Here is a 16,135-nt window from a genome sequence, read left to right on the forward strand (position 1 = left end):
TAGTGAAAACAATTCATTTAAGTTTTTAAAACACATTTCAATTAAGCTGAAAATAAATCTGAAAGATAGCATTGTAACATCCACCTATAACACAAGCAATTCCCTCCTTCCCGCCCTCTCCAAATTCATTAAGCCCTCTTGATAAGAGCAATTATTGGGCTTTTAGACACTGTGAAAAAGCAACTGGAAAAGATGGTGACAAATTTTGTCGCTCTCTTTATGCATATGGGTTTTTTTTTATTTTTTTAGTTTTGCCATGAGGTCTTGTATGTCTCTTTCAATAATCATATAATTACATGATTCCTAAAATACATACTGGCAACACTTCAGGGGATTTTAGTCATTACAGGTGACAAGACTCTTCTTTCATATCTAATATGCATGAGGATTTATTTCCACTTCATTCACGGAAGGTTTTGGATAGCCCCCCCAAAACTAAAGACTCTGGGGATAGTTTGGTGGGGGACCCGGGGTTGAACCCCTTCCATTAATACATTGAATTGCATAGAAAAACAACCACAGTGAAACTAAATTGGAATGAAGCTGCTGTTGTTGTTTTTTTTAATTAATTGGCCCATCATTTTTCTGAGGCTTCATGTCCAACTTTTTTCATATTATTTAATTTTACAATCTGAAAGAAATGTCAAGCATCCATCAAAAACTAAGGATGCTGCAATTATATTTCTCCCAATGGCTGCAAGTTATTAGCATGCTGTCAAAACACCATAATTATTTTATTTCAGGTTTGACTGATTCTATAAACACCTCTTCACTACATACTATCTTTAGTGTCTCTCTCCCCCTGTGCATGAGGTCTGGATAGATTCTATAAAAAGCTGCACACCCAGTAAAACATTCACACACAAAAAATGCATTCATGATTCCAAGTCAAAGGTATTTATTAGCCAAAACTTACCAGCAGTCAAAGGATAAAACAGCCACCCCACAAAAAATGCTTTAGCTTTGTAGTGTATAACAAAAACACTGCCGTTAACCCACAGTTTTAACAGCAGGGAGTAACCAAACTGCAGCCCTTCTCTAGGTCATAAGGCAATTACTGCAATCTAAATTATCCATATATTTCCCCCTGCATGGGCCACCCACCTCCTCTCAAGCTAAGTACTTCCTCATTACACAGGGGTTACTAGTTTGTGGATATGCTTGGGGGAAAAACTGCCCTGATATTAAATAAAAATAAATGAACAGTAGTCTTCTTGTTTGTCATCTATGAAGAAAGTTTGGTCGGGGGGACAAGAGTTCTGTGATAACCAGTCACTAACACTAAATTTCATACTCAGCAGACTCCAAGGTGCACCTGAACATACCAAAGAGACTTCCTGCACACATCTCATTCAAAATTCGGACAGAAAAAGCCATCTCTCTATAGCCCCTTTGCAAAGCATGTCAAGGACATAACAGAACAAAATGAAGTACAGGCCTGTTGACAGTGACCCACAGTCCCCTAAAATAGAATGTTTGACTTCAAATTGCTATCTTTTATGTAGCATGTTGCTGATGTAACTGTACATAGCTCATAAAAGATTTTAAAGCTTTTCATTGAACACAAAGAGACAGACAGGAATGGTGCCATCAGCCCATGTTTTCGCAGCCAATGGCTCTGGGAATCATTTTGATCCCTCCAATCCCCTTATCCATGCCGAGCACTGACCTTGCAGATGCAACTGTTGTTCAAGTTAGTCTTTCTGGCTTGGAGCAAAACGGAACTACAAATGAAACAGGCTACGTCTACCTTGAACGACTCAGGAGAGCTGCACACGCACCTGCTTAGTAACTGTAGGGTCGTTAAGGGTGCCTAAGGTTTTGCTTCTGTGGCAGTTCATTTGAAATAATTAATGAACATGTGAGGTGACTTATGCCAGCCTCTGCTGTTCCCAGCCCACTCCCACTCCTCTTTCTTCCTTCTCCTACGGTACCCAAAAGATCTGGTTGTTTTTCCCACTACTATTTTACTTCCCTGCATTACTGTATGACCCCTGCCCCCAGCAATGCTCTGCAGAGTCCATGACAGTCAGCCTCTCTGAGTCCTTGAAATCTTCTGCCTTCCCCTACCCACACCGTTCCCCATACTCTCCACAGAGCTTGAAATATCTCCCCACCCAACATTGCCCCAGCCAGACTCAGCTTTGCTTGCACTAATTCACTACCGGTACAACAACACTGGAAATTGTAGCATAGAGAGGTCCCAGCTCTTTTTACCCATCTGTCAGCTAGCCCTGTTCAGAACAGGGTAAAGATCCTTGAGGTCAGTATACACGCCAGCTTTCACCATGCAAGCACAAATAGAGTTGAACTGGTGATGCATGACAGGTGCCACTGTTGCCCACGCAGACAGCCTTGAAAGTTAAGTCACCCAAGACAGACTCTCATTTTAACATAAGCTGAATTTTTTTTTCCTCTTAAAAGCATTTTGAATTAATAGCGTGAAGACTGATTCTCCTTTCAGCATTTGAATGGTATTAACAACAGCTCATTTGTTCTGGGAAAGAAACAACTTTTTAAAGAGAGAGAACGTACCCAATAAAGCAGAACTCAGACGCCTCACTGTGTGTAAGCAGCCCTGCTGAAACAGTCAACACCCGTCTGTACTACAGCAAAGCCAAGCCAAGAAACAGTTAAATAGCAACAGCCACTTCACCTTCATAAAACTCTTTCATATCTTTACTGTGATTAAACTAGAGGCTTTGAAGTGCAATGCATTGAAAACTGTTCTCACTTACAGCAAGATGTTCACGTACAATAGATACCAGGATGCAAGGCTTCCCTACTGTATTTCAAAGCTTTATTTAAAAAGTCACTGAGCTTGATTTAAGAGCTCATCCCATGTTTCAGTTTTGCTGATACACAACTTGCTCTGAGCAATGCACAAATATTGACTGCCACACTAAGGATACCCAAACAAAGTTCCCCCTCTCCTAAATCACCGTGACAAAGAATGATTTTTAGAAAAAGCTGAACAGTCTTTCTACAGCAATCTTTATCCAAAGGATTCACTTTAGAATCTACATGCATGCAACAACCACCACCAAGTGCAGCAAACTCCACACACCCTACAATGGAGTAGAAAGTAGAAATTTTGGTCAAAAACAGCAAGATAAATCCCTAAATTTAAATTCACTGGAATAAGCTATAAGCAACTTCATAACAGTACAACTATGTCTACTACAGGACTGTATCACTTTAACTATATCAGTTTCTAAATTTATATACTTAGTGTGGTACAAAACATCTGTGTCAACCAACTCTGACACAGAGCAAGCCGGAATTCAGTTTAAGAAAATTTCAGGCCGAGAGGGCTAATGTTGCTCTAAGTACCCTCAGAATTTTACCTTATCCTTTTCCTGAACACATCATTATGAGACAGAGTTTCTCTCATTTCTTTGAGATAGCCAAGATAAATGGTAAAGCTGGTCTTTCATTAGCATACAGGTTTCATAGTAACCGCCATGTTAGTCTGTATTCGCAAAAAGAAAAGGAGTACTTGTGGCACCTTAGAGACTAACCAATTTATTTGAGCATAAGCTTTCGTGAGCTACAGCTAACTTCATCGGATGCATACTGTGGAAACTGCAGAAGACATTATATACACACAGAGACCATGAAACAATACCTCCTCCCAACCCACTCTCCTGCTGGTAATAGCTTATCTAAAGTGATCACTCTCCTTACAATAAGAAAAGGAGTACTTGTGGCATAACACGGCTGTTCCTCTGATACCTCTCCTTACAATGTGTATGATAATCAAGTTGGGCCATTTCCAGCACAAATCCAGGTTTTCTCACCCTCCACCCCCCCCACACACACAAACTCACTCTCCTGCTGGTAATAGCCCATCCAAAGTGACCACTCTCCCTACAATGTGCATGATAATCAAGGTGGGCCATTTCCAGCACAAATCCAGGTTTTCTCACACACACCCCTTTTTTTTTTTCCAAAAACCACACACACAAACTCACTCTCTTGCTGGTAATAGCTTATCCAAAGTGACCACTCTCCTTACAATGTGTATGAAAATCAAGGTGGGCCATTTCCAGCACAAATCCAGGTTTTCTCACCCCCCACCCCATACACACGTATTGTTTCATGGTCTCTGTGTATATAATGTCTTCTGCAGTTTCCACAGTATGCATCTGATGAAGTGAGCTGTAGCTCACGAAAGCTCATGCTCAAATAAATTGGTTAGTCTCTAAGGTGCCACAAGTACTCCTTTTCCATTAGCATACAGGGAGCGACAATATAGATTTTACTGGTCCCTTCATTACAAGTCAAATGCATATTAACTGGAACTAGTAAAGATCTAATTTTTTTTTAAATGGGATGCTGTCAGGCATTTTTAAAAAATATATTTTTATAAAACATCCTTTCCTGAGCTACACACACATCACCTTAGACTATTATATGCTAAATAATTTAAAATCACAGTTACCTTTCACTACTTATATGGTTTAAATTTGATTTTTCCTTTGTTTGGAGGAGTTTTCCTTTGTTTGGTGAACTGATTTTTGTTTAAAGTCCATTCCAGTCAACGTTACGTATGTTCTTTCGCACCAGGTAGAATACCGAAGCGTTCTTGTTGTGAACTCCGCAAGAGAACATTTGTAACTTTCTAAGGGAATTTTTTTTTAAAAAAAAAATATGCATTGAAACTTTTTCCATTCATCTTAGGTTGTGTGAAAGGGACTGTCACGTTGAATTTGGACCATACACACAGCAAAGTGCAGAACTCAGTGTATCTGCCTCACAAGGATAAAACTGACTCTGCGGCATTTTGTAGCTTCTGTTTCAAAGAATATGAAAAATTTCAAAACCTGATGCTCAGCTCAATAAGCCATCTCTTTCTCTGATGAATCTACAAATACAGTAAGTAGCACATACCCAGGTAATACCATAAAACTAACATGATCCATATATGCACCACTGCTTTCATGGAGCAGTCACACCCCATTACAATACACAATCACTCCTGTTGAATGACACACTCATATGCAACAGTATGTCTGTTGATTTCACTGTGTATAGCCAGGTCCACTGAGGAGGTACAGAGTCCCAATAGGGACTGCAGAGCTTGATTCTTACTCATTTCTAGCTCCAAATCATAATTAGGTTTGTACAGAGTCTAAGGGCTTCCCTATGCTGCTCCGCTGTAGTGCTGAGTGAAGATGCTACTTATGCCAACGGGAGAGCTTCTCCTGTAGGCGTAGTTACTCCACCTCCCTGAGAGGCAGTAACTACTTCAATGGGAGAAGCGTTGTCTACTGCTGGTATAACTGTGTCGCTTCAGGATGTGGATTTTTCACACCCATCAGGGATACAGTTATACCAAAAATAAGGTCATGGTGTAGACCAGGGCTACATTCCCCCATGTACTATTCAGAATGCATAAAGTTAAGTGCATGCTTAAGTCCTTCCAGAATTGGAGCCTACATTTTTAATTTATTTATTTATTTATTGAGATCCAGTATTAACTAGACACCCATTTTTTACAAAATGAAAGTGCACAAAAAGACAAAATGCTTCAAGAGAGGAAGTTACAAATAATGCTACCCTAATAGACTGACTGTACCCATATTTCAGTTCACAAGTTTCAAGGGGGAAAAAAAACAAAAAAACCAAACCAGCATTTCAGCGTGCAAAATTTATGTCAGCCGAATTTCTGATGGGCACCTTAAAGCAGCCTATCAAGAAATAATTATAATAAAATCTATGCTCTCTTTTGATTACTTTATGTCGTCTAAATATTACTTGAAAGCATTTTGCTTTCAAAGGGATTTTTTTTCCTTGCTTGCGGCAGACATTGATTGAGACCACTCATCCCTTAACGGAAGGAGCAGAAGTGCTAAATCTTTAATGAAGTCATCTCTTCTCCAAAGAATGGGCTAGTTAGTTGAGTTAAACAGGTGCTTATAACCCCTCTCCCCAAACTGCAGTAAGTTTGTTTAAAAACGTGGTCCCCTCTCTGCTGCTCATGCTCATTTTACTAGCTCTACAGTCACCTCAGAGTTTTCCCAGGTGGACAAGATCTAATGTAAAAAATAAGCACAAGAAAATATCTTTGGCCTCCTTTTATGTCATAAAGGTGCAAGAAGGCACAAGCTCATTATTCCACCTTTACAGGTCATCTTTCATTGATTTATATATTGCTCTATGGACTGTCACAACGGGCTTGCACAGATCAAAATAAAAAAAAGTGGTCAGCATCTGTTAAGTTTAAAAAAAATCCAAAGCTAATCTGACTAATAGTATCAGACAGTGAAATCTTATCTGTGCCATCAACACACAATTTCCCTGAGCGACATTTACTTTAGCTTGCAATGGTATAAAATAGCTTTCATCGAAGAACTTTAAGCACAGAATGGGGTTCCTATGGAGCTGGGTGTTCAGCACTTCAGTTTTTCCAATTTGAAAATAGTCCAAAAGGATCAGTTATCGAAATGGCAGAAACCAAACTGTCTTCTATGTCAAAACGTTATACGCATGTTCCCAGAACTTGAGTTGGAACAGCATGCTGCATGGTAACATCCAAATGTGCTCATGTAATCCATCCCACTTTGCTTTTACAATTCCTATCCTAGTAACATCACCAAAGAAAGCTACGTATTAGAGCAAGGCTTGACATGGGAATTCCAGAAGCAAAGTGGGGGTGCTGATTTCCATAACAATAATCCAACTCTTCTTTCAGATCACAGCTACTTCATGGCAAGACTAGCGTCCAAGTTCTGTTGGAAAAATTAAGCATTTGGGTGAGTTTCTGAGTGAACTCGAAACTAACTACAGCTGTCCACTTTTTACATATATTAGCAATATCGGTTCATCCTTTTGTATTTTTAAATCCATGGAAGAGAAATTATTATAATTAAAGCAGATTTTTAGTATTCATCTGCAAAAAGCAATTAACTGCCATAATTAACCTGCTTTTTTTAATCTTGAAAAGCACACTGCTATGAAAACAGATAATCGAAGACTACTAATAAGTCTGCAGTTAAATCAAAAGTCTAAAGCATCTGAAGTGGAATCTTTAAAAGTACAAGATTTTTTAGGATCATAATTCCTCAAAAAACTGACTTTATAAATTGTCATTAGGCAATTAAACACTAACGAAAGTACTTTAAATGTTGGGAACCTGCCCTTTTAAACATGAGTGCTGCTTTATGGAAAAGACTTTATTACATCACGTTTGAAAACATACGTAAGATATGATCATAAATCAAAGGTTACACAGCTAGGTCAGTGGAACTAGCACAAAACCTTTGGAACAGGAAGTTAAACGCACTGGTTTTATCATCATTAAAAGATCAGAGCAAAGCACAGCGTACAACACACTCGTGGAAACAGCCTTATCAAGACAGAAGCCGAACGGAAGACCACGCAATTACAGAGTCTACCCAGAAATTTAGCATCACTACTATACTTTCCAACCTGCTAGTCCGAAGTGCAACCCACAACAAGTAACCACCTGGTATCTCTGTTAGATCCCTTCAGAAAGGAAGGTTTGAGAGAACACACACAATGTTAACCTCTTCAGGTTATCTACCTACCTCTATGGCCCCAACCCTGCAAACACTTAAGTGCGTGCAGCCTCATGACTTCAGTGGGACTACTAACTTGTGTAAAGTTAAGCAAAAGTCTATGTCTTTTCAGGACTGGGAGCTATGTTTTCGCAACACCTAACACAAAGGAGCTCTGATCCCAGCTGGGAGCTACCATAATATAAATAAAAAAATCTTAAATTTTTCTTAAAGAGTTCCAGAGCTTTGTAAAGTTGATAATAAAAGCCAAAGAGCACACAGATATAACATTTACAAAAGCTTTGATTGAACAACTAGTCTCAAAGATCTCATTCATTTACATTCTGATGAAGTTCCCTTTTTAGCATTGTTTTTATACTTGAAAGGAACAAGTATGATCAGAGAGACGAGCCCTTAAATACAGACCCATTCATCTGGTTTTTCTCACTGTGATTCACCAATCACCTTCAAGAATAATTAGCAACTTCATCTAAATGAAATGAATAGATACGAAGAGAGAAATACTCACATATCATATCCATTCATTTCAAGATGCTGTTCAAAATTCCCCTCTGTTTTTAAACATCCCCCCAAGGATTTTCTTCATCCTCCTTCACAGACCACCTCTCACTTTTTCTCTCCCTGCTCATATATTACTGATCTCAATCAGATCACCACTGGTGCAAGAACCTTCTTCTCTGCAGCACGGGTCATCTAAATAGCATTCCTGTCGTTTACAATGTAGTTGTAGCCGTGTTGGTCTCAGGATATTAGAGACAAGGTGATCAGATAATATCTTTTATTGGACCAACTTCTGTTGGTGAAAGAGACAAGCTTTTGAGCCATAAGAACTTCATGTGGCTCAAAAGCTTGTTCTTTCTCACTTCCTGTAGCTGTCCATCTTATTCTGCCTCCTCACTGACTCTCCCTTTCAGATTAAAACATTTATCTCACTTGCTTTACCTGCTAGTTAAGTCGCTCTACTATTTCTTTTAAACTCTGAAATTCTGTTGAATTCTACTTAATAGTTTGTAAGATAAAGCTGCATTTTACCCTGGGTTTGAGGAGAGATTTGTATGGTGGGTGAAGGATATTTAAGTGCAGATGATGAGCTGGGGTAATTTCGGATTCTTATGCACAGAGAAGAACTGATGGTTTGCTACTGCTTTTTGTTTTGATCTTAGTTGGACTGATTTTTTTTTTTTTAACATTATCTGCTTTAAGTTCTCTCTTGAGTAAAGGATACCTAGAACTTGGGATTCCTAAAATGAAGCCACAAGTAGATAGACACATGCAGAGTTGAGACAACATCATCAGGTATCAAATGCCACTGGCAGCATTCTGTAGAGGTTTAATGAAAATTCAAAGCGCTATTTCTTAAAACTTAAAAAAATTAAATGAAACATCATAAAGTAACTAACTCCCTTGTAGGCAACAGCAAAATTAACTCCTGCCGGGTTCAGAGAGCTGGCATCTTCAGTTCAACATACAGGAAGAGTATATATAGCACCCTACATTTACAAGAACATAAGGGTAGTGAGAATTTTTTTGAAGTGGGGAAGGGGATTTCACATTATTTGAGATAAAAAGAAAAAGAAAACCTTACATGCTACAGACTTTTCTACCATGAGGTTCTCTCTAGCCATATAGCAATCCGATTTCCCAGGGGAAGCCCACAATTCAGCGAGCCTATTTAACCTAAGCACAGGTCACTGTAAAACCAAATGAAAAACAACGCAAAGCAGCAATATGAGAAAGGATCATAATGAAGAACTGCCACATACACAAACAACTGCTCCTTTTTTGGCTTAAAAACGAAAAAAATTAGAAGAAGGCAACATATATGTGCTGAATATGAAATTTAACCTTTATTCTCTTCATTCTCCTCAAATTTTATATGATTTTTATTTAAGCGGCCATCACAGCATCATTTTTGTAAAAATTTATGCACTGTAAAAGATGCTTCTCCTCAAAACCAGTGGAAGACCACCTGTTGTAGTCAAGTACACTACAGAGTATTGCTTTTTAGTATTCTAAATGACCTTACAGATTCAGTAATTTATCTGGGCATATGTTACTTTAAAGCAGTTTTGTCTTGTTAATTCTTTTTGCTTGCTGCTACATCAGAAATCTGCCAGGCATTATCTTTTGACAAAAACAGCACTGCACTTTTGTGAGAAAAATTCTCACAATGCACAGTAAATTTGTGCGTATTACTGGAATTTATTAAATACACAGATCACTAGGGCTTTCAAAAGTACCTCACATGTGACACGTCTCCCAGTGCAACACATGAAAGAAACAAGTGAATTCTGCTTACACTATTTATTCTGACGAGCCAATTAAAATCTAAAATGAAGTTCATGTACTCTCTTGCATGTTGATAAAGACTGCAGAAATTGATTGCTTCTGAAATCTCACTATGGATTCCGAGGGGACTGTCCTATAAAGCATCTTTACCATAGTTCATCCCCAAAACAAAAAGGTTTTCAGGGTTGTGGGGTTGTTGTTGTTTTTAATGTCACAGCTCTTCCTTTGTGCGCGATACTATTGCCCAGTTTAACATCTTGTTGATTTGATGGCTAATCCGGTACCATGTACAAACCATGAAATGCTCCCCCTCCCCCCTTTTGCCCCTGGAGGGACTGTACCATCATTTGAATTATATTTCCCGATAATGTGCTCATCATGGCAGAAAATTTCCCAAAGAAAATGAATTTTACTTTCTTCACTGACAGCTCTGAGAAACTCAGTGGTTTAATTGGACCTATCTGCTGATGTGTGCTTGACAATGAGCATGCCCAGAAAAAAACCAAGACAGGTCTAGACCATCTGTTTTAAAGCAACACAAAGCTGGATAGTTTGCTCATTATCAACTCAGACAGATATGAGTTGGTTTAAGTGTTAAGATATTATCTCACAACAGTTTCTGCTAAAGGCCATAGAACACCACACATCAGTTTATCATAAATCTTTTCTTTTTAAAACATTCCAGCATTTACACATTCAATATTGCTCAGCAGAGACTCAGCCAAATTTTCTTTTTACACGAATTAAAAGTCAGTTTCCCTGAACCAAAATTTTGCCAGCTCAGTCCCACTGTAGATTTACAGGCACCATGCATTAGAAACATTCGTTCTCAGAACAGGTCCAGATACTGCTGCTGAGCAAGTTGCCCCCTTCCAAACACCATCACCATTTACCCTCCTAGTAATGAATTCCCAAGCAAAATACTCAGGGATTAGGGATAGAGGGGGGAAATTTAGGTCCAAAAGAGGAGGCAGTTTCTCTTAAGTGTAAAAGGATCATCTTTATGGTCCAAAGAAGTTGGTTCTGATCATCAGCTACTTGTTACAACAGACTTTATAAACACACTGCTAACAAAGTGTGGGTGAGCAGAAAAATCATGGTAGCCACGGGGCCACAAACTATGGGAGAAGGAGCCTGTGTCCCAAGAGATTTGGTCTGGAAATCAGACAGGCTTTTTGGGAAACCTTCTGACAAAATAAGATCTTGATATGTGTGTGTAAACATTAAGAATGCTGTATTGATGTAGGAGAGGGCCAGAGAAACATGTCTAGGATTTTAATTTACTGTAATCCTTGTTAAGAAAGATACTAAAATGGCAGGAAATCCCAAGTATCAATAACCAAATACATTACTCAACGTGCTGTATTAAAAAAATGTGGTCAAGTGAATGAGGACACTATTATTGCTCATATTTATTGAGAACATGGTGAACTATTTTCTTTGATAAATGCCTTTTGATAGAGGTTTTCTCCTACCAACTCAAATTTTCCCATCACACACCCACAAAACAAAAATCAAAAGCCACACAAAGTGCTAGTTTGTCATTGTCCCTCTGAGAATATTAAGTTTCCTGCTTAATTTAGCTCAGACAAGACAAGCAGTATTTGCTCAGCAAATATTGTTTGTGATAAGTTTGACAAGCAATATTTTTGCCAACCTATTAACAGCAAGAAAATATGTAGATTTTTTGTCAATAAGAGATGAAGAATTTGTTCAATTACTTCAAAATTTGGGAATTACAACCAGGGGATTATTATCCATTTAAACATCTCTTTTTCCAGAAAACGTTAAACGCTGGCCATTTGCTAACAGTCTCCTGAGAAAGATAAAGTAACATTTTGGCAATACAAATACAAACTTTAAAGGCCTAGAAAAAAATGGTTTTAAGTACTGACTCTACAATTCACAACGTCAGGTGACCGTCAATATACCCTGATGCACAAATATGTTGCATTCCTCCTATCAGATATTTGTCAGCCGATTAAAATCCTAAACAAACATTTAACTTGCCCTGATACTTGATATTAGTTGAAATGGAAAGTATAGGATTACCCACAAATACTGGCCTACAGCAACTTATGAATAGACATACAAGTACTCAAGAAAGACACTGGTGTTCATTTGCCATCCCTTTGACCACATACATACACAGCTCCCCCTCCATTTAAATTCCTTCAGGCTGACATCAGGATTAATGCACACAGGTAATTTACAAGAAAAAAGTTAATTGGTATTTACAATGGGGAGCCTAGATTCAGCGCCTCTATAAAGGTCCCATGCTTTTTCAGGAAACAATACCATTGCTCTGGACCATGAAACATACGAACACAAGAGAACCCATCATTCTGATCTCTTACCTCCAAGGCTTCTAAGGTATTGAAGCTGGCTATAGCAAACCCATCAATTAAATCCTCTTCTTGGGAGCTCGATTCCCGTCTCCTGCGCCTCGGAGGTCTGACATTTCTGGCGGTGGAAGCTTGGTTTGGGGGATTTGTACAGTTTTGGCTTGTATTTTCCTTGCCGGGGCTTTGCTCCTTTTCGGATGCCGAAGAAGGACTTTGATTTCGGGGATCCCTGGCATTAGCTTCCCTTCTCCTCACGCGGTCCCTTTGGGACCTTGATCTCCGGCTTTGCCTTATTTTCCCATCCATTTCCAAAACAGAAAAAGGGAAGGGGGAGATAAAAAAAAAATCACCCCCCCTTCCTCACTCACCACTTCCCCTCCCCAACCCCCAAAGCCCTAAAAATCCTCCTGTCCAGACCCTCAAAATCCAGAGAGATTATAATCCACAGAGCAAGGCTGGGTGGTGGTGGTGGTGGTGGGAGGAGGAGGGGGGGGGGGGGGAAGAGATAGAAAAAAATTAAATCCACGGAATGACCTTGACGAAATACGCCCCCCCTCCAAAAGAAAACAGGATTAAAAAAGAAAATCTCAGCCCCTCGGCTTCACACCGGCAGCAGCAGACGGGATCCAGGAGAGCTCGACCCGGCTCGGGATAATCCAGCGGCGGCGGCTCTGCGCCCCCTCCCCCGGGGCAGCGACCGGCTCCGGCCCCCGATCCGCACCGCCAGCAGCCACGGGGGGCGGGGGGTTGCAACAATATCACTCGCTCCGCAACTTTGTTGCAATGAAGAGAGCGAGCGAGAGAGAGAAAATCCCGGTGCAGCCCCCGCCGCCGCCTGCAACCCCTCCTGCCGGGCACGGCTCCCCGCCCCCGGCACGGCTCCCCGCCTGCCCCCGCCCGCCGCCGGAGCACGCACGCCCCCCGCCCCAGCCCGGCCGCCCCCCAGCGCAGCCCCAGCCCCTGGACGCGTCTCAGTCGGCGCGCCCCGGATTCCGCCCCATTCTCCCCGAGCTGGGACGATTAGCACCGCCCGGCCGGCCGCGCATGAGCAGGGCTGCCAGCTGCGCGTCAGTCGCCGGCGCAGGCCCGGCCGTGCCCCGCCTCCCCCGCCCGGAGCCCCCCGGCCCGGCCCGGCCCAGAACCCCGGGGGCGCCCCGCCCCCTGCAGCCCAGAACCCCGGGGGCTTCCACCACCGCCCGACTCAGAACCCCGGGGCGCCCCGCCCCTCCAGCCCAGAACCCCGGGGGCGCCCCGCCCCCTCCAGCCCAGAACCCCGGGGCGCCCCGCCCCCTGCAGCCCAGAACCCCGGGGGCTTCCACCACCGGCCGGCCCAGAACCCCGGGGCGCCCCGCCCCCTGCAGCCCAGAACCCCGGGAGCTTCCACCACCGCCCAGCCCAGAACCCCGGGGCGCCCCGCCCCCTGCAGCCCAGAACCCCCGGGGGCTTCCACCACCGCCCGGCCCAGAACCCCGGGGCACCCCGCCCCCTGCAGCCCAGAACCCCGGGGCGCCCCGCCCCTCCAGCCCAGAATCCCGGGGCGCCCCGCCCCCTGCAGCCCAGAACCCCGGGGGCGCCCCGCCCCCTCCAGCCCAGAACCCCGGGGCGCCCCGCCCCCTGCAGCCCAGAACCCCGGGGGCTTCCACCACCGGCCGGCCCAGAACCCCGGGGCGCCCCGCCCCCTGCAGCCCAGAACCCCGGGAGCTTCCACCACCGCCCAGCCCAGAACCCCGGGGGCGCCCCACCCCCTGCAGCCCAGAACCCCGGGGGCTTCCACCACCGCCCGACTCAGAACCCCGGGGCGCCCCGCCCCTCCAGCCCAGAACCCCGGGGGCGCCCCGCCCCCTGCAGCCCAGAACCCCGGGGCGCCCCGCCCCCTGCAGCCCAGAACCCCGGGGGCTTCCACCACCGGCCGGCCCAGAACCCCGGGGCGCCCCGCCCCCTGCAGCCCAGAACCCCGGGAGCTTCCACCACCGCCCAGCCCAGAACCCCGGGGCGCCCCGCCCCCTGCAGCCCAGAACCCCCGGGGGCTTCCACCACCGCCCGGCCCAGAACCCCGGGGCACCCCGCCCCCTGCAGCCCAGAACCCCGGGGCGCCCCGCCCCTCCAGCCCAGAATCCCGGGGCGCCCCGCCCCCTGCAGCCCAGAACCCCGGGGGCGCCCCGCCCCCTCCAGCCCAGAACCCCGGGGCGCCCCGCCCCCTGCAGCCCAGAACCCCGGGGGCTTCCACCACCGGCCGGCCCAGAACCCCGGGGCGCCCCGCCCCCTGCAGCCCAGAACCCCGGGAGCTTCCACCACCGCCCAGCCCAGAACCCCGGGGGCGCCCCACCCCCTGCAGCCCAGAACCCCGGGGGCTTCCACCACCGCCCGACTCAGAACCCCGGGGCGCCCCGCCCCTCCAGCCCAGAACCCCGGGGGCGCCCCGCCCCCTGCAGCCCAGAACCCCGGGGCGCCCCGCCCCCTGCAGCCCAGAACCCCGGGGGCTTCCACCACCGGCCGGCCCAGAACCCCGGGGCGCCCCGCCCCCTGCAGCCCAGAACCCCGGGAGCTTCCACCACCGCCCAGCCCAGAACCCCGGGGCGCCCCGCCCCCTGCAGCCCAGAACCCCCGGGGGCTTCCACCACCGCCCGGCCCAGAACCCCGGGGCACCCCGCCCCCTGCAGCCCAGAACCCCGGGGCGCCCCGCCCCTCCAGCCCAGAATCCCGGGAGCTTCCACCACCGCCCGGCCCAGAACCCCGGGGGCGCCCCGCCCCTCCAGCCCAGAACCCCGGGGGCTTCCACCACCGGCCGGCCCAGAACCCCGGGGGCGCCCCGCCCCTGCAGCCCAGAACCCCGGGAGCTTCCACCACCGCCCGGCCCAGAACCCCGGGAGCTTCCACCACCGCCCGGCCCAGAACCCCGGGGGCGCCCCGCCCCCTGTGGCCCAGAACCCCGGGGGCTTCCACCACCGCCCGGCCCAGAACCCCGGGGGGCCCCGCCCCCTGTGGCCCAGAACCCCGGGGGCTTCCACCACCGCCCGGCCCAGAACCCCGGGGGGCCCCGCCCCCTGCGGCCCAGAACCCCAGGAGCTTCCACCACCGCCCAGCCTAGAACCCTGGGGTCGCCCCGCCCCCTGCAGCCCAGAACCCCGGGAGCTTCCACCACCGCCCGGCCCAGAACCCCGGGGGCACCCCGCCCCTCCAGCCCAGAACCCCGAGAGCTTCCACCACCGCCCGGCCCAGAACCCCGGGGAGCTTCCACCACCGCCCAGCCCAGAACCCCGGGAGCGCCCCGCCCCCTCCAGCCCAGAACCCCGTGGGCGCCCCGCCCCCTCCAGCCCAGAACCCCGGGAGCTTCCACCACCGCCCAGCCCAGAACCCCGGGAGCTTCCACCACCGCCCGGCCCAGAACCCCGGGGGTGCCCCGCCCCTCCAGCCCAGAACCCGGGAGCTTCCACCACCGCCCAGCCCAGAACCCTGGGGGCGCCCCGCCCCTCCAGCCCAGAACCCCGGGGAGCTTCCACCACCGCCGGGCCCAGAACGCCGGGAGCGCCCCGCCCCCCACAGTCCAGAACCCCGGGAGCTTCCAGCACCCCTCCAGCCCAGAACCCCGGGGCTTCCACCACCCCTCCAGCCCAGAACTCCGGGGCGCCCCCACCACCCCTCCAGCCCAGAACCCCGGGGCGCCCCGCCCCTCCAGCCCAGAACCCCGGGAGCTTCCACCACCGCCCAGCCCAGAACCCCGGGAGCGCCCCGCCCCCCACAGCCCAGAACCCCGGGGGCGCCCCGCCCCTCCAGCCCAGAACTCCAGCGAGCTTCCACCACCGCCCAGTCCAGAACCCCGGGGGCGACCCACCCCTCCAGCCCAGAACCCCAGGAGCTTCCACCACCGCCCAGCCCAGAACCCCGGGGAGCTTCCACCACCGCCCAGCCCAGAACCCTGGGGCGTCTCGCCCCTCCAGCCCAGAACCCCGGGGAGCT

At 47.3% G+C, this 16,135-nt stretch overlaps 1 protein-coding gene across 11 annotated transcripts in view; it reads right to left on the reverse strand.

The window, feature by feature from the left end:
• The window catches only part of FBRSL1 (fibrosin like 1), a 771,378-nt gene extending 758,722 nt beyond the window's left edge, over nt 1-12,656 (reverse strand). For 6 of the 11 annotated variants that reach the window (XM_048821199.2, XM_048821200.2, XM_048821205.2 and 3 more), the window contains exon 1: nt 12,191-12,656. In XM_048821199.2, the coding sequence (XP_048677156.1) occupies nt 12,191-12,484 (294 nt within the window). In that variant the 5' untranslated portion in view covers nt 12,485-12,656. The remainder of the gene's footprint in view (nt 1-12,190) is intronic. The other 5 variants (XM_048821206.2, XM_075119989.1, XM_048821204.2 and 2 more) reach the window with 2 other exon arrangements.
• Between the last annotated feature and the right edge of the window lie 3,479 nt (nt 12,657-16,135).

This window comes from Caretta caretta, chromosome 15 (assembly GCF_965140235.1).
Source record: "Caretta caretta isolate rCarCar2 chromosome 15, rCarCar1.hap1, whole genome shotgun sequence".
Taxonomy (NCBI): Eukaryota; Metazoa; Chordata; order Testudines; family Cheloniidae; genus Caretta; species Caretta caretta.